The sequence below is a fragment of the Biomphalaria glabrata genome, chromosome 15, assembly GCF_947242115.1.
Source record: "Biomphalaria glabrata chromosome 15, xgBioGlab47.1, whole genome shotgun sequence".
NCBI classification, from domain to species: domain Eukaryota; kingdom Metazoa; phylum Mollusca; class Gastropoda; family Planorbidae; genus Biomphalaria; species Biomphalaria glabrata.
This window is the reverse complement of record NC_074725.1, coordinates 11,714,512-11,726,562: the sequence shown is the minus strand read 5'-3', so window position 1 is coordinate 11,726,562 and position 12,051 is coordinate 11,714,512. Positions and strand designations below refer to the sequence as shown.

Below are 12,051 nucleotides of genomic sequence, written 5' to 3'. Positions count from 1 at the left end.
AAAGAAATGTAAATATTTACAATTTAGAAGAAATAGTGTATTATTTGTTCCTTTCTTTTTGTAGAACTATCAATAAAAGACAAACTTTTGGATTGCTTCCTTTGCAGACGATAATTCAATAGATGATTGAGAAGATTGGAAAATATAACAATTTTCCCAGTAAATGGCCATCAAAAAGATTTGATGTAACTCCATTTCGATCTATGCTGATTTTGATTTCTTAAATAATCTAGTCAAGTAATATTATAAGCATATTATAAGAAATAAAATTATTGTGTATTCGAACGGAGGCAGGGTGGGGTGTCATCGCCTTTTCCACTAACAATGCTGATCCGATAATAAGCTAGACTTTCATTAGTTCTTAAGTGATAAATCTGACCTAGGAGGTGTGCTAACACTAAAAGAACTCATCAGGCCCTGAGTTACCATGTGTTCCACCACTACAGCGTTAGAGCCGGGTCACGTGATAATATCATCAATCACACCAATGGGAAAAAATATATGAGAGTGACAAAGATCCAACCCAACGTCAGGGACTAAGTAGATCTAAATCTAAATATACCGCACGCGCAAGGTGTTTCGACTTCTGCCAGATAGTGGACACTGTGCACATGTAGGTAAGTGGACCAGTTAGCCTTTATCTCAGTGTTTTTATGCATCTAATAAGTATACATATTTCCAACACTTGAAATTTTCACAAACTATCTACATCCATAGCCTTTAGATACACTTTAGACAAGTTTTGACATCCTGAATAATTGCATTTAGATCTTGAAATGGTGTATTAGATAAGTTACTTATTCAAGTGTTTTGAAAGGAAATTGATGTAAATGTTGTGTGTGATATAGATATACAGATATATTTTAGAATTTCGAATCAGCCAAAGAATAATTTACAAATCAAAGGCAATCTCTCTCTCTTTCCCCTCTTTCTCTCTGCCCTCTCTCTCCCCCTCTCTCTTCCCCTCTCTCTCTCTCTCTCTCTCTCTCTCTCTCTGTATGACTTCAGGACAGAAGACTTAAAAGTAAAGTAGCAGCTATACATAAAACACTGAGCCATAATCTTCAAATACAAAAACAAAATTTAATAAAATACTCAGAAAGACACAAAGATAAAGGCACATTCCTCATTCCATATGCTAGGTCAGATTTGTACAAATGTTCTTCCCTAGTGCTATTAAAGCATGGAATGGATTGCCTGAGCCAGCCAGGAAAACCAATGACTTGGCAGAATTTAAGTCATTGGTTATAACATGCATGACTTGATGCATGACGTAATCACCTTTGTTTTTGAAGTAATTTCTGTATTATATAAGATAAGAAGAAAAAAGTATTCTTTTTTTTTTTTTTGTCTTGCCTTAGCTTATATTGATCTTTCATTATTCAGAGAGAGAGAGAGAGAGAGAGGAAGAGAGAGAGAGGGAGAGAGGAGAGAAAAGATTCCCTTTGATTATGTTCATTAATTTATTGTTGCATAGCAATCGTCTTCTCTTTGCTCATTGTTCCTGATTTTCGTAATTAAAGAGTTCTTTCTAAGTGGCCTCGATTTGGTTTTGCTGTAGCGTGTCAACAAAAAAAACAAAAAACTTAAAACAAATTTAATCATGTAAAAGGGAAAAAAAATACGAATATCGAAGTGTCACAATGATGACCCCGGTAAACGGAGGAGTATATTAATGTACTAGCCGTATATGACCCTAACGGGTGTCACCCGGTGCGGACCGCCCCTCCCCCGCCCCCGCCCCCAGTGACGCCACTGAATCTATGTATAAAATCGAAAATCGCGCTATTTCACTAGTTTTGACGAAGTTTTACTTTTCAAACTTTTCGCTTATAATTCTTGCCATTGGCTTTGATTTTCTCTTATAAACATCTTAAATTAAATTGACCTTTTTTTTTATAAAACGGGTAATTATTTCACTTAACTGCAACATGTCTCTGTATACAGTGAAGAGATGAATAAGTCAATTGCTTGACATGTCTACAGTGAAGAGATGAATAAGTCAATTGCTTGACATGTATACAGTGAAGAGATGAATAAGTCCATTGCTTGACATGTATACAGTGAAGAGATGAATAAGTCAATTGCTTGACATGTCTACAGTGAAAAGATGAATAAGTCAATTGCTTGACATGTCTACAGTGAAGAGATGAATAAGTCAATTGCTTGACATGTCTTCAGTGAAGAGATGAATAAGTCAATTGCTTGACATGTATACAGTGAAGAGATGAATAAGTCAATTGCTTGACATGTCTACAGTGAAGAGATGAATAAGTCAATTGCTTGACATGTCTACAGTGAAAAGATGAATAAGTCAATTGCTTGACATGTCTACAGTGAAGAGATGAATAAGTCAATTGCTTGACATGTCTACAGTGAAGAGATGAATAAGTCAATTGCTTGACATGTCTACAGTGAAGAGATGAATAAGTCAATTGCTTGACATGTCTACAGTGAAGAGATGAATAAGTCAATTGCTTGACATGTATACAGTGAAGAGATGAATAAGTCAATTGCTTGACATGTCTACAGTGAAGAGATGAATAAGTCAATTGTTTGACATGTCTACAGTGAAGAGATGAATAAGTCAATTGCTTGACATGTATACAGCGAAGAGATGAATAAGTCAATTGCTTGACATGTCTACAGTGAAGAGATGAATAAGTCAATTGCTTGACATGTCTACAATGAAGAGATGAATAAGTCAATTGCTTGACATGTCTACAGTGAAGAGATGAATAAGTCAATTGCTTGACATGTCTACAGTGAAGAGACGGGGGATATTCCAGCTACCGTCGCCTCAGCGTGGCGCCCCCGTGGATACGTCCGCCAGGGGATGCGGATAGGCTAAGAATGGTAGCGCACATAGCTCTCAGTGAGCTACCACTCGTACGGTCGAGAGACTGTACACTGCACGTGGTAGGGATGTAACAAAGGCTCGCTAACCCGTCCAAAACCCCACTGATTCGTTCCCCAACGGGGGCCATACGCGCTGTGATGGACCCTCGCACGGGTTCGGTGGGACATAATAGGCATACGAAAGGCCCCCACGCAGGCTCGGCCTCCGGCCTCGCACGAGAGGGGGATACTCGTGTGGGGCTCAAGGGGGTCGTGTCCAGCGACATACCGGACGAGAGTACATGATCGTTTCGGATAAGGCGGGATTTCGGACAGAGGGATTGGTGAAGAGCCGATGCCTCATCCTGGCCATGGATAAAAGCCTTTCCTTGGTCAAGAGGTCCATAAAAGGGAACCGGAAGTTCTCGGACCTTCAGGACATCTGAAACAGTGAAGAGATGAATAAGTCAATTGCTTGACATGAAAAATCTGCACACTTTCCTAAGTATTAGTTTCAGTCCACGTGATCTTCCGAGTTCTTGTAGAAACTATGAGCTGGACTGTTAATAGAAAGAACTTGATGTGGAAAGCTCGCTGAAAAGACTCCTTGCAATTATGAAGCATTATAGTATCACAAGAAACAGTGGCGTAGCTTGGATTTGGGTCCCGGAAGCTTGACCTTTCTAGGGGCCCCTGCATTTTGACATTCGACATCATGACATGAGATATTGTACTTAATAAACACATGGCAATATGTAATATTTAATGTAAAAAAATAGGACATTCATTTGGGGGATCATTTTAAATAGGGGAACGGCTTTGCCACCCAACCCCCACCCTAACTACGCCACTGACAAGAAATAGGTAGTCTACATGAAGATTGAGATATGACAGACTAATTCCAGTTTCATAAAGTAGGAATTAATTGAAACAACAACACTTTCTGTTTTATTACTAGTTTTAAATAAGCATAAATTCCAATTTAAGCCCAATAAAAACCTTTTAACATTATGCATTACTGGCTCATCCTTTCTTTTTGTCCAGATCTGTCATGAATTTCAGAATATGGGAAATTCGTCGACTGAGTGCGTGGCGACTTTTTCTGTGTGTTGTAATACTCACACGTGGAAACACTGCTACAAGTCTGGCGTCGGATGTGGAGGAGCTCTTACACAGCTACAACACAACCGCCGTAGAAATAGCCAATCATATCGCCGAGGCTGAATGGTCAGCCAGCACTAATCTGAGCTCTCAGGATTACAAAGATTTGGTGAGCTGGACATTAAAGTGCTGACTGTATACATGCTTATATCCATTTATTTCACAAAACATTTCTATGCTATACATACATCAGAAAAAATCCATGAAAAGCAAACTTTTTGGTGTATCCGGCGTATAGGAGACATGTAGGCTAATGATAAAAGAAGTAGGCCTACTTTAATAAGCCATATAAGAGATTCTGTGCACTGAAGAATCAAATTTCTAAGATCTTTCGCTAGAAGCTCAAAGTAATTTGTATTACTTAGTTGAAAACAATAATCTTACACTATGGGTTCCTTGACATTTGTAATTTCTTATTCAATATCTGTCTTCACTCGTGTTCTTAACATTTGTTTACAAAGCTTCTATCAACTCTGTCTGTCTGTCTGTCTGTCTGCTAAAATATGTGTACACGTTAATTCTCCCTCACTAATTATCGGATCAAGTTGAAATTTCGCATAATTATTTATTGAAGTAGACAGGACATGAATCAGTAAAAAAAAAAGTAACTGATTAGACAATTAATTAATGGTAATTAATATTTTTGTTTAATAGCAGCAAGCGAAACTAATACTTCAGATGTGGCTAAATTTGTCGAATTTAGTCCCCTTAAATAATTGTTTACGCTATTTCTCCATCACGCATTCTCCAATCAAGTTGATACTTTAAACAATTATGTATTGTACCTAACAAAACATGAATCAATAAACAGAAATAGTCAAATAGTCAGCAAATCATTGATAAATAATAATTATTTTTTTGATATCGAATAAGGGAAATAGTTCGTACTTTATTGGTAGATATAGTTCTAAGTTGTAAGGACGGAGTTCTTTCCTCTTTAGATCAACTTTGTGTTTTTGTTTTTAAAAAAGGATTTTTTATATTTTGCTTGTTTAACGTTTTATTTAGGATCCAGCTTATCACCTCCAGATCACTCTTCAGATCACTTTCTCTTCTTTTTCTCTCTTAATAAATTTAATTGCTTAATGACCATAAACGGTATCTTACAAATCATAGTGTAAACAAAGAGAAAATTAATCTTTGAATTTTCATTTCAAAATCTTCAATACAGTAAGTGTATCGCACATCTTCTTATAATATAATATAAAATAAGATACGGTACTTTAATTGGTCCAAACAAATCGAAATTCAGTTTGACTACAATTGTCCACCTCAGTATCACTACTATAACATTATTATAATCATTGCGTCTTATTACATGAGATGGAGCTACGGACATATTTCACATAACACTTTTGACGGTTAAAAAAACTTATTATGTCTAATAATATTTATTTATATTCATTAATTAAGTTATTAATGATTCTACTAGCTCGAGATCTACGTTGCTGAAGCCAACTTTAGAAGGAAGATGTCCAAAGAGGCAACAAAGTTTGATGACAGAGTTGACACAACGGAGAAAGAGAAAAGGGAACTGTTACTGATTGCAAAATTAGGGGAAGAAGGTCTTACTGATCCAGAGCTATTTCAGAAAGTTAGTCTAACTACCTGTTCGTTCATCTTATCTAGATACATTACAGACGTTGAAATCAAAACAAAAATATATAAATACATTATGCGTCTCCAAATCTAATTGTGATTGATAATTAAACTTCCTCAGATCATGCGTCTATAGGTCAGATGGTGTAAAGGTCATCTGTTTCTATGGCCTACGCTTAACGAGGGTGTTATGTAGCCAGCACAACCACCAAGCACCTTTACTTTTCACCAACCAATATCAGGTACCCATTAGAGCTGGGTGGACTCAGAGGCGCCTTTTAGATCTTGAAATTAAAAGCCACAGTCCTCATCAGGATTCCAGCCCGGAACTCTCAAATTCGGAAGCCAGCCCTTAACCCATCAGCCAACGCGCCTCCCAATTTTTTATTACATACTTGTATCTCACAAAGTCATTGGTGTTCCTGGCTTACAAAGACTACCCGTTTTATAGCTTCCTGGTCGTGTTTCTAGCGCTATGGATTGTCATCTCGATGGTCCCGGATTGAAACCCTGCCCGCCTATAATAATAATAAGGCTATTCTCGGAATCCGAAGATTATTGAGGATTATGGTATTTGACTTGGCTACGCAATCTTAGCTGCGACCTATATATTTTCGACGCAGACATAACCATTGCCAGGTGGTGGTCGATTTAGTTTCTCTTTTCACCGTCTACGTCTGCTCATCGGCAGAGGGTTTTCTTTTGGACTCAAATGTGTACCCCGCGGCCTTTGTAAGACACCTCCAGCTGTCTCGTTCGAAAGCCTCCTGAACCCAGGTGCTCTCTTCGATATCACTTAAGACTTCAAGCAAGTTTGCAACTTAGCATAAATCGTACAAGAAATATCCTCCTGTATTCATTGAAAAGTATGAGATTCTTTCTATGTGCTTTTTTTTTTCTTCTGTTTTACTATGATTGTTTTTTTAATTATTTGATTTTCAATTGCGGCGGAAAAACGTTAGCATTTTGATGTACAGAAAAAAACAACAAGAAAGTATTGATAAACTATGTTTTATTAATTCGATAAAAATCTACTAGATCAGTGTTTCCCAAACTTTTGACCTATGTGTACCCCTTTTATAATTTTTGAAATGCTGATTACCCCTCGACTCTCGCTATTAAGCCTGCATGGCAAGATTTAAATCCTGTAACCTACTAATAATTTTTGATAAATACTTATTATTTTAAAGAAATGTGCATGTATTTAGAAGTAATTTTAAATATATATTAGTATGACATCATAATGTTGTGTATGTTATAGTTATATAATTATGCGTCGTAATTAGATAATTAAAATATACAAGGTTACAAAGACAGTTTGTGTGGAAACAAACTCAAAATCAGCCCCCGAAGTGGTCCACCCAGGCAGGCTTCAATATTTTCAGAAAGAACATATAAAAGACAAATGACCGATAAGAATGGAGAAAGAAGGTTGACAGTTCTTGTGTAGTGCCCCAACGGTCCAGCAGATCAAAGGATAGGTGAAAGTGAATGTAAAGTTAGATGTGAACCTGGATGAACTAGTTCTCCTTTCAGACCTTGTGGTCTATAGGGCAGATGATGTAAAGTTCATCTGTTTTTGTGGCCTACGGTTAACGAGGGTGTCATGTAGCCAGAACAACGACCAACCGCTTTCCCCAACTAATGTCATGTACCCATTAGAGCTGGGTGGACTCAGAGGCGCCCAAAGATTCCGAGGTTGAAAATCCCAGTCTTCACCAGGATTCGAGCCCGGAACCCCTCGGTTCGGAAGCCAAGCGCTTTACCGCTCAGCTACCGCGCCTCAGCTCGCCTAACTGAAGTCTCATAATGGATGTAAATGTTTTGAAAATGCTTAATTTCATATTCGAATTTTTATAAAGATTAAAAGACAGGGAACAAAAAAATGCTGTTTACAAGATTATTATTCGTTCTTAATTATGTCAAATTAAAAAAATAGTAAACATTTGTTTGTGTGTAAATATTGTACTTAGTATTACAGAACTTACATAACTTAACATTTCATTGGCCTCCTTCAGTCGTAGAACGACTATGGTTCATCTGAGAGCACACTTCCTCGTGTGGCTGTGGAGCCCTATGTTGGAGAGACACTCCCGTCCACGCGCCACAGAGAGGAGAGATAGCGCAGGTTAAGGTGACTTTTGCTTCGGTGGCCGTTTTTCTGATTATACGTTTTTCTTCCTGATCTGAGACCCATGTACTTTCACTGTCCAAAGCTTTCTTGGTCACTGTCTCCCTCCATCTGTTGCGGTCTAGAGCTATGTCTTCCCAATTGTCAGTATTGATGTTCACTGATTTGAGGTCACGTTTTATTACATCTATGTAACGGAGGTGGGGACGACCAGTTTTTCTTGAGCCAGTCGCGAGTTGACTTAACTTAACATTACAAATATAAAAACAAAAATTTTTGACAAAAAAATCAACAACCGTTTGCATAAATGTGTTAAAAATATGGAAAAAAGTAATCTCCCCTATTAAAGAGCCTGAAGTGTTTGAGTGTTTATTAGTTAATAGTTGTAAAAGTGGTGTATTTTTATGAAAAAAAAAATGCATGCATAAGTGATTAAAAAATTAGATTTTTCGCTTTCAGAAAAGAAAAAAGTAGCCGTTGCATCAGAACTTTGAATGGTTTAAAATATTGTGATGTCGGATTTTCACTGTCTTTTCTAGTTTACGATATCTAAACGGGACGCACGGACAGACATTTCACACAAAACTAATAATGTTTCGGGGGCCGCTAATAAAACACAGCCCAAACTTTAATATCACAAAAACACAATTCAATACTCAGAAGGACATATTATATTTCTTTTTCCTGCTTGGGCAAGTTGGTAAACGTGCTTAGCATGTTGCCATTAGAGTACGGAATGAGTTGCAGTGGCGTAGCTAGGAATTTGCCATCATTGGATTTGCGTAATATTAAATATTTAATGTAAAAAACAATTTCGAACAGTCATTTGGGGGGCCCCCTCAAGTGGGGTCCCGAGGGGATTTTCGAATTCTCCCCCCCCCCACGCCTCCACCACCCTAAATACGCCACTGATGAGTTGCCTGAATCAACGTGAAAAAACAATGAAGTGGCTTTCGTTTTAACTCGATCTGATCTCTCTTACATAAAGTATCCTGAATCCTTATAAATATTTATAGCTATGTTAAAGTAACATATAGATCTATCACTGACTGTAAACATTTTCTCTTTTCAAGTTGAAGCTATTGGAAACGGAATGGAAAGCGACATATACCAATGCCGTAGAATGTCACACACATGGAGAATGTCCAAACTTAGGTCAGTTTTTAATATCTAATGTGATCTTTGTCATTCAGATTTCAATTATTATACTCTTAGATTTGTAATTCTTAAACATTTTCTGTTTGATACAATTAGAGATTTTCATCTATGGCGGAAAATTTTTTTTCGGTGTATCCGGTGTACAGACTAGGAAAGAAATGATAAACTATGTTGGGCAAAACTTTTTTCAGCACTGCAGAATCAAATTTTCTTAGCTCTTCCGTTTGTAGCACATTGAAAAAAAAAAGTTGGCAACATTGAAGTTCAATTTAGCATCCTTGACATTGTTTAATTCAGCGTTTCCCAAAACCTACTGGAATAATTAACTAGTAGGCCACCACATGAATTAATCTCTATAAACAAGCAAAGCAAAGCTAATCTTAAGGGGAAGAACTCCGTCCTTAAAACTATATTTACCAATTATGCACAAGCTATTGGCCTATTTCCCTTATTTGATGTCAAAGAAAATAATTAATTACCAATAATTATTTGAATAATTGAGTATTTTTGTTCATTGATTCATGTTTTGTTAGGTACAATACATTCTTATAAATAATTATTTAAACTATCAACTTGATCGGAAAATGCGTGAAGGAGGAATAGCATAAAGGGGGAATAAACTCGACAAATTTAGCTGAAGTAATAGTTTCCTTTGTTGCTATCAGACAAAATAATGAATTACCAGCAATTAATTTTCTAATTGGTTACTCTTTTTTTTTATTCATGTCTTGTCTATGTCAATGAATAATTGCACAAAGTTTCATCTTGATCCGAGAATGGAATGGGAGAAATAACGTGCACACACTTTTTACCAGATAGACAGACAGAGTGAGTTGATTTAAGCTTTGTAACAATAAGCAAAGTGTTCCGTTAATTACTACGGATGTGCGAAGTGTTCCGCTACGGAAAAAGTTTGGGAAACACTTTAATTGATCTTAAATCCACGACATTCTCAGCATCTTTGCAATGAACGTCAAATGGGAAGCCATCTACTTGAAATTTATCCTTTTTACAATTCCTCTATTCAGCTTGCAAGTTCATGGGTGAAACCTAGAACCAGGTGGACATGGTTATTGAAAACGGCTCTAACGAATTTCCTAGAAATTTGACAGTTGATGTATATCTTTAAGAGAAGAATTACTAGTTAATTGGCTTTGAAAACCTCCAGTTTTTTTTTTGTGTGTCTGCTCTACTATGTTTTTAAACAGCGCTTAATTACAGTTATGGGCAGTGGTGTCTGAGTGGATAAGCGTTTGACTTCCAAAGTGGGGGAGTCTCGGGTTCGAATCTCGGTGAAGACTGGGATTTTGAATTCTAATTTTTACCTGACATTAGTTGGGAAAATAAAAGCGGCTGGTCGTTGTGCTTGCCACATGACACCCTTGTTAATTGTTTGCCATAGGAACAGAGAACCTTTAGGCCTACATCGTGCTCTGTAGATCGCAGGTATGAAAAAGTGTCTTTACTTTAATATATCCAATAAAGCTGTTAGTTTTGGTCTTTTCTATTCCACTTAATTTAAAAAGGGTTTTCTTTTCAATCCTTTTTTATGTCAAGATTTCCAAATTCTAAAATATTCAAAAGGGCTTTAGAGCTGCCCATTGAGGCATCTTTCTACACACTGAGGGTCTAGATGAAACCCTAATAGATTTGTATTTTTTTTTTTATTTTTTATTTTTTACACAAACATAATGTTTATTCAATGGGGAATCTTTTCTGCTACAAAACGTCTTATTTATCATTAAATTTGAATCATTTGTTTATAATTTCAAAGGAAACAACAGCGCCTCCTTGTCTGAAAGTCGCAAACTTCTGAACCAGTGGGCAGCCTGGCGAGATGACGTGTCACCCAAGATACAAGCAAAGTTTCATGATTACGTTCAATTGATGAATACGGCTTACCAATCAGCAGGTATAAAATACTATAAACACCGCATACCATTTAGCAAATTTACACCTTTCAAAACGACATACCATTTAGGACAAAAAAAACTTAGCCTACGACAACGACATATTATTTAGCAGGTCAGTCTACAGAACATGTCTATAAACAAGGATGAAGAAATTATTTAACTCTCTCTCTCTCTCTCCGTCCATGTTCTAATGTAATTATTCACTTTGCTCATTTGTATTTCACTATCCCATTAAACTTTAATAACCTTTTTTTTGTTGTTGTTTTTATCAGAAAATGTAATATTTGGTATTAAATTATAGGGTAATGCATGCTCTTTTTAGACAATACACATTAATACATATTAAAGTTTATAAACCAAAAAATACTTTAATGGGGTAAAATCAAAGTTGATATCGTCAATTAGGAGAGAAAGAGTTAATGACTGCACAGGATTGGAGTTCATTTAACCGAAACTTACCACAAGATTTCAAAGAAACTAATTTTTTTTTTCCCCTCGTAAAGACCTTTAACTTTATATAAGTATCGTATTGGTCGATTTAAGGTCATTATAAATTGTGCTTACAATTGACTCAGATTTCCTATGATTTTGTAAATAGCGTAGATTTGAATGACTTTGTTATCATGTTCTTTTACGTAGGGCCTTTTTATTTATTTTCTTTCCTTTTATTTACAGGTTATACAGATGCAGGTCAAGGCTGGCGGAGTAATTTTGAAACGGACACTCTCAAAGAAGAGATACACAGTATCTACACCCAAGTCCTTCCGCTTTACGAACAACTTCATGGCTTTGTCGGTTCTAGACTCAAAACATTTTATGGGTCAGAAAACTTTCCCAGGACCGGACACATTCCAGCGCATCTCTTAGGTGATATATTAGTATACTGTGTTTTAATCATATCAGAAACCTCTTTAGTAGGAAATCATGCTGAGATTACTCCCTTAGGGCACGTGAAAGGAAGCGGGCACTGAGTTTTAAGGTGGCCTTGTCCCCGTACAGGGACAGACCCTGTACCGCACAAAGGAACAGTTCTCTCTCTCTCTCTCTCTCGCTATGTTTCTCTATCTCATCTCCTAGTTCCAATCGTCCTTCACGCGGAACGCCACCTTCTTAAAGAATGTGGTTTATTGTGTGGCGCAATCGTCTTCCTAAGGTGTGTGCCCATAGGATGGCTACCTTTTAAGTTGAGAAGGAAGATTTAGGCTACAGCCTAACGCCACTGGGGATGACGTAGGTCTGTAAACTGCTGGC

At 36.9% G+C, this 12,051-nt stretch overlaps 1 protein-coding gene across 6 annotated transcripts in view; it reads left to right on the top strand.

The window, feature by feature from the left end:
- Nucleotides 1-458: 458 nt before the first annotated feature.
- LOC106055618 (angiotensin-converting enzyme-like) overlaps nt 459-12,051 on the top strand; it is a 57,173-nt gene continuing 45,580 nt past the window's right edge. For 2 of the 6 annotated variants that reach the window (XM_056012898.1, XM_056012896.1), the window contains exons 1-6: nt 465-617; nt 3,883-4,108; nt 5,432-5,593; nt 8,803-8,884; nt 10,662-10,799; nt 11,476-11,667. In XM_056012898.1, the coding sequence (XP_055868873.1) occupies nt 3,890-4,108; nt 5,432-5,593; nt 8,803-8,884; nt 10,662-10,799; nt 11,476-11,667 (793 nt within the window). In that variant the 5' untranslated portion in view covers nt 465-617; nt 3,883-3,889. Of the gene's footprint in view, nt 618-3,882; nt 4,109-5,431; nt 5,594-8,802; nt 8,885-10,661; nt 10,800-11,475; nt 11,668-12,051 lie in introns of all 6 variants that reach the window. The other 4 variants (XM_056012900.1, XR_008775077.1, XM_056012899.1 and 1 more) reach the window with 4 other exon arrangements.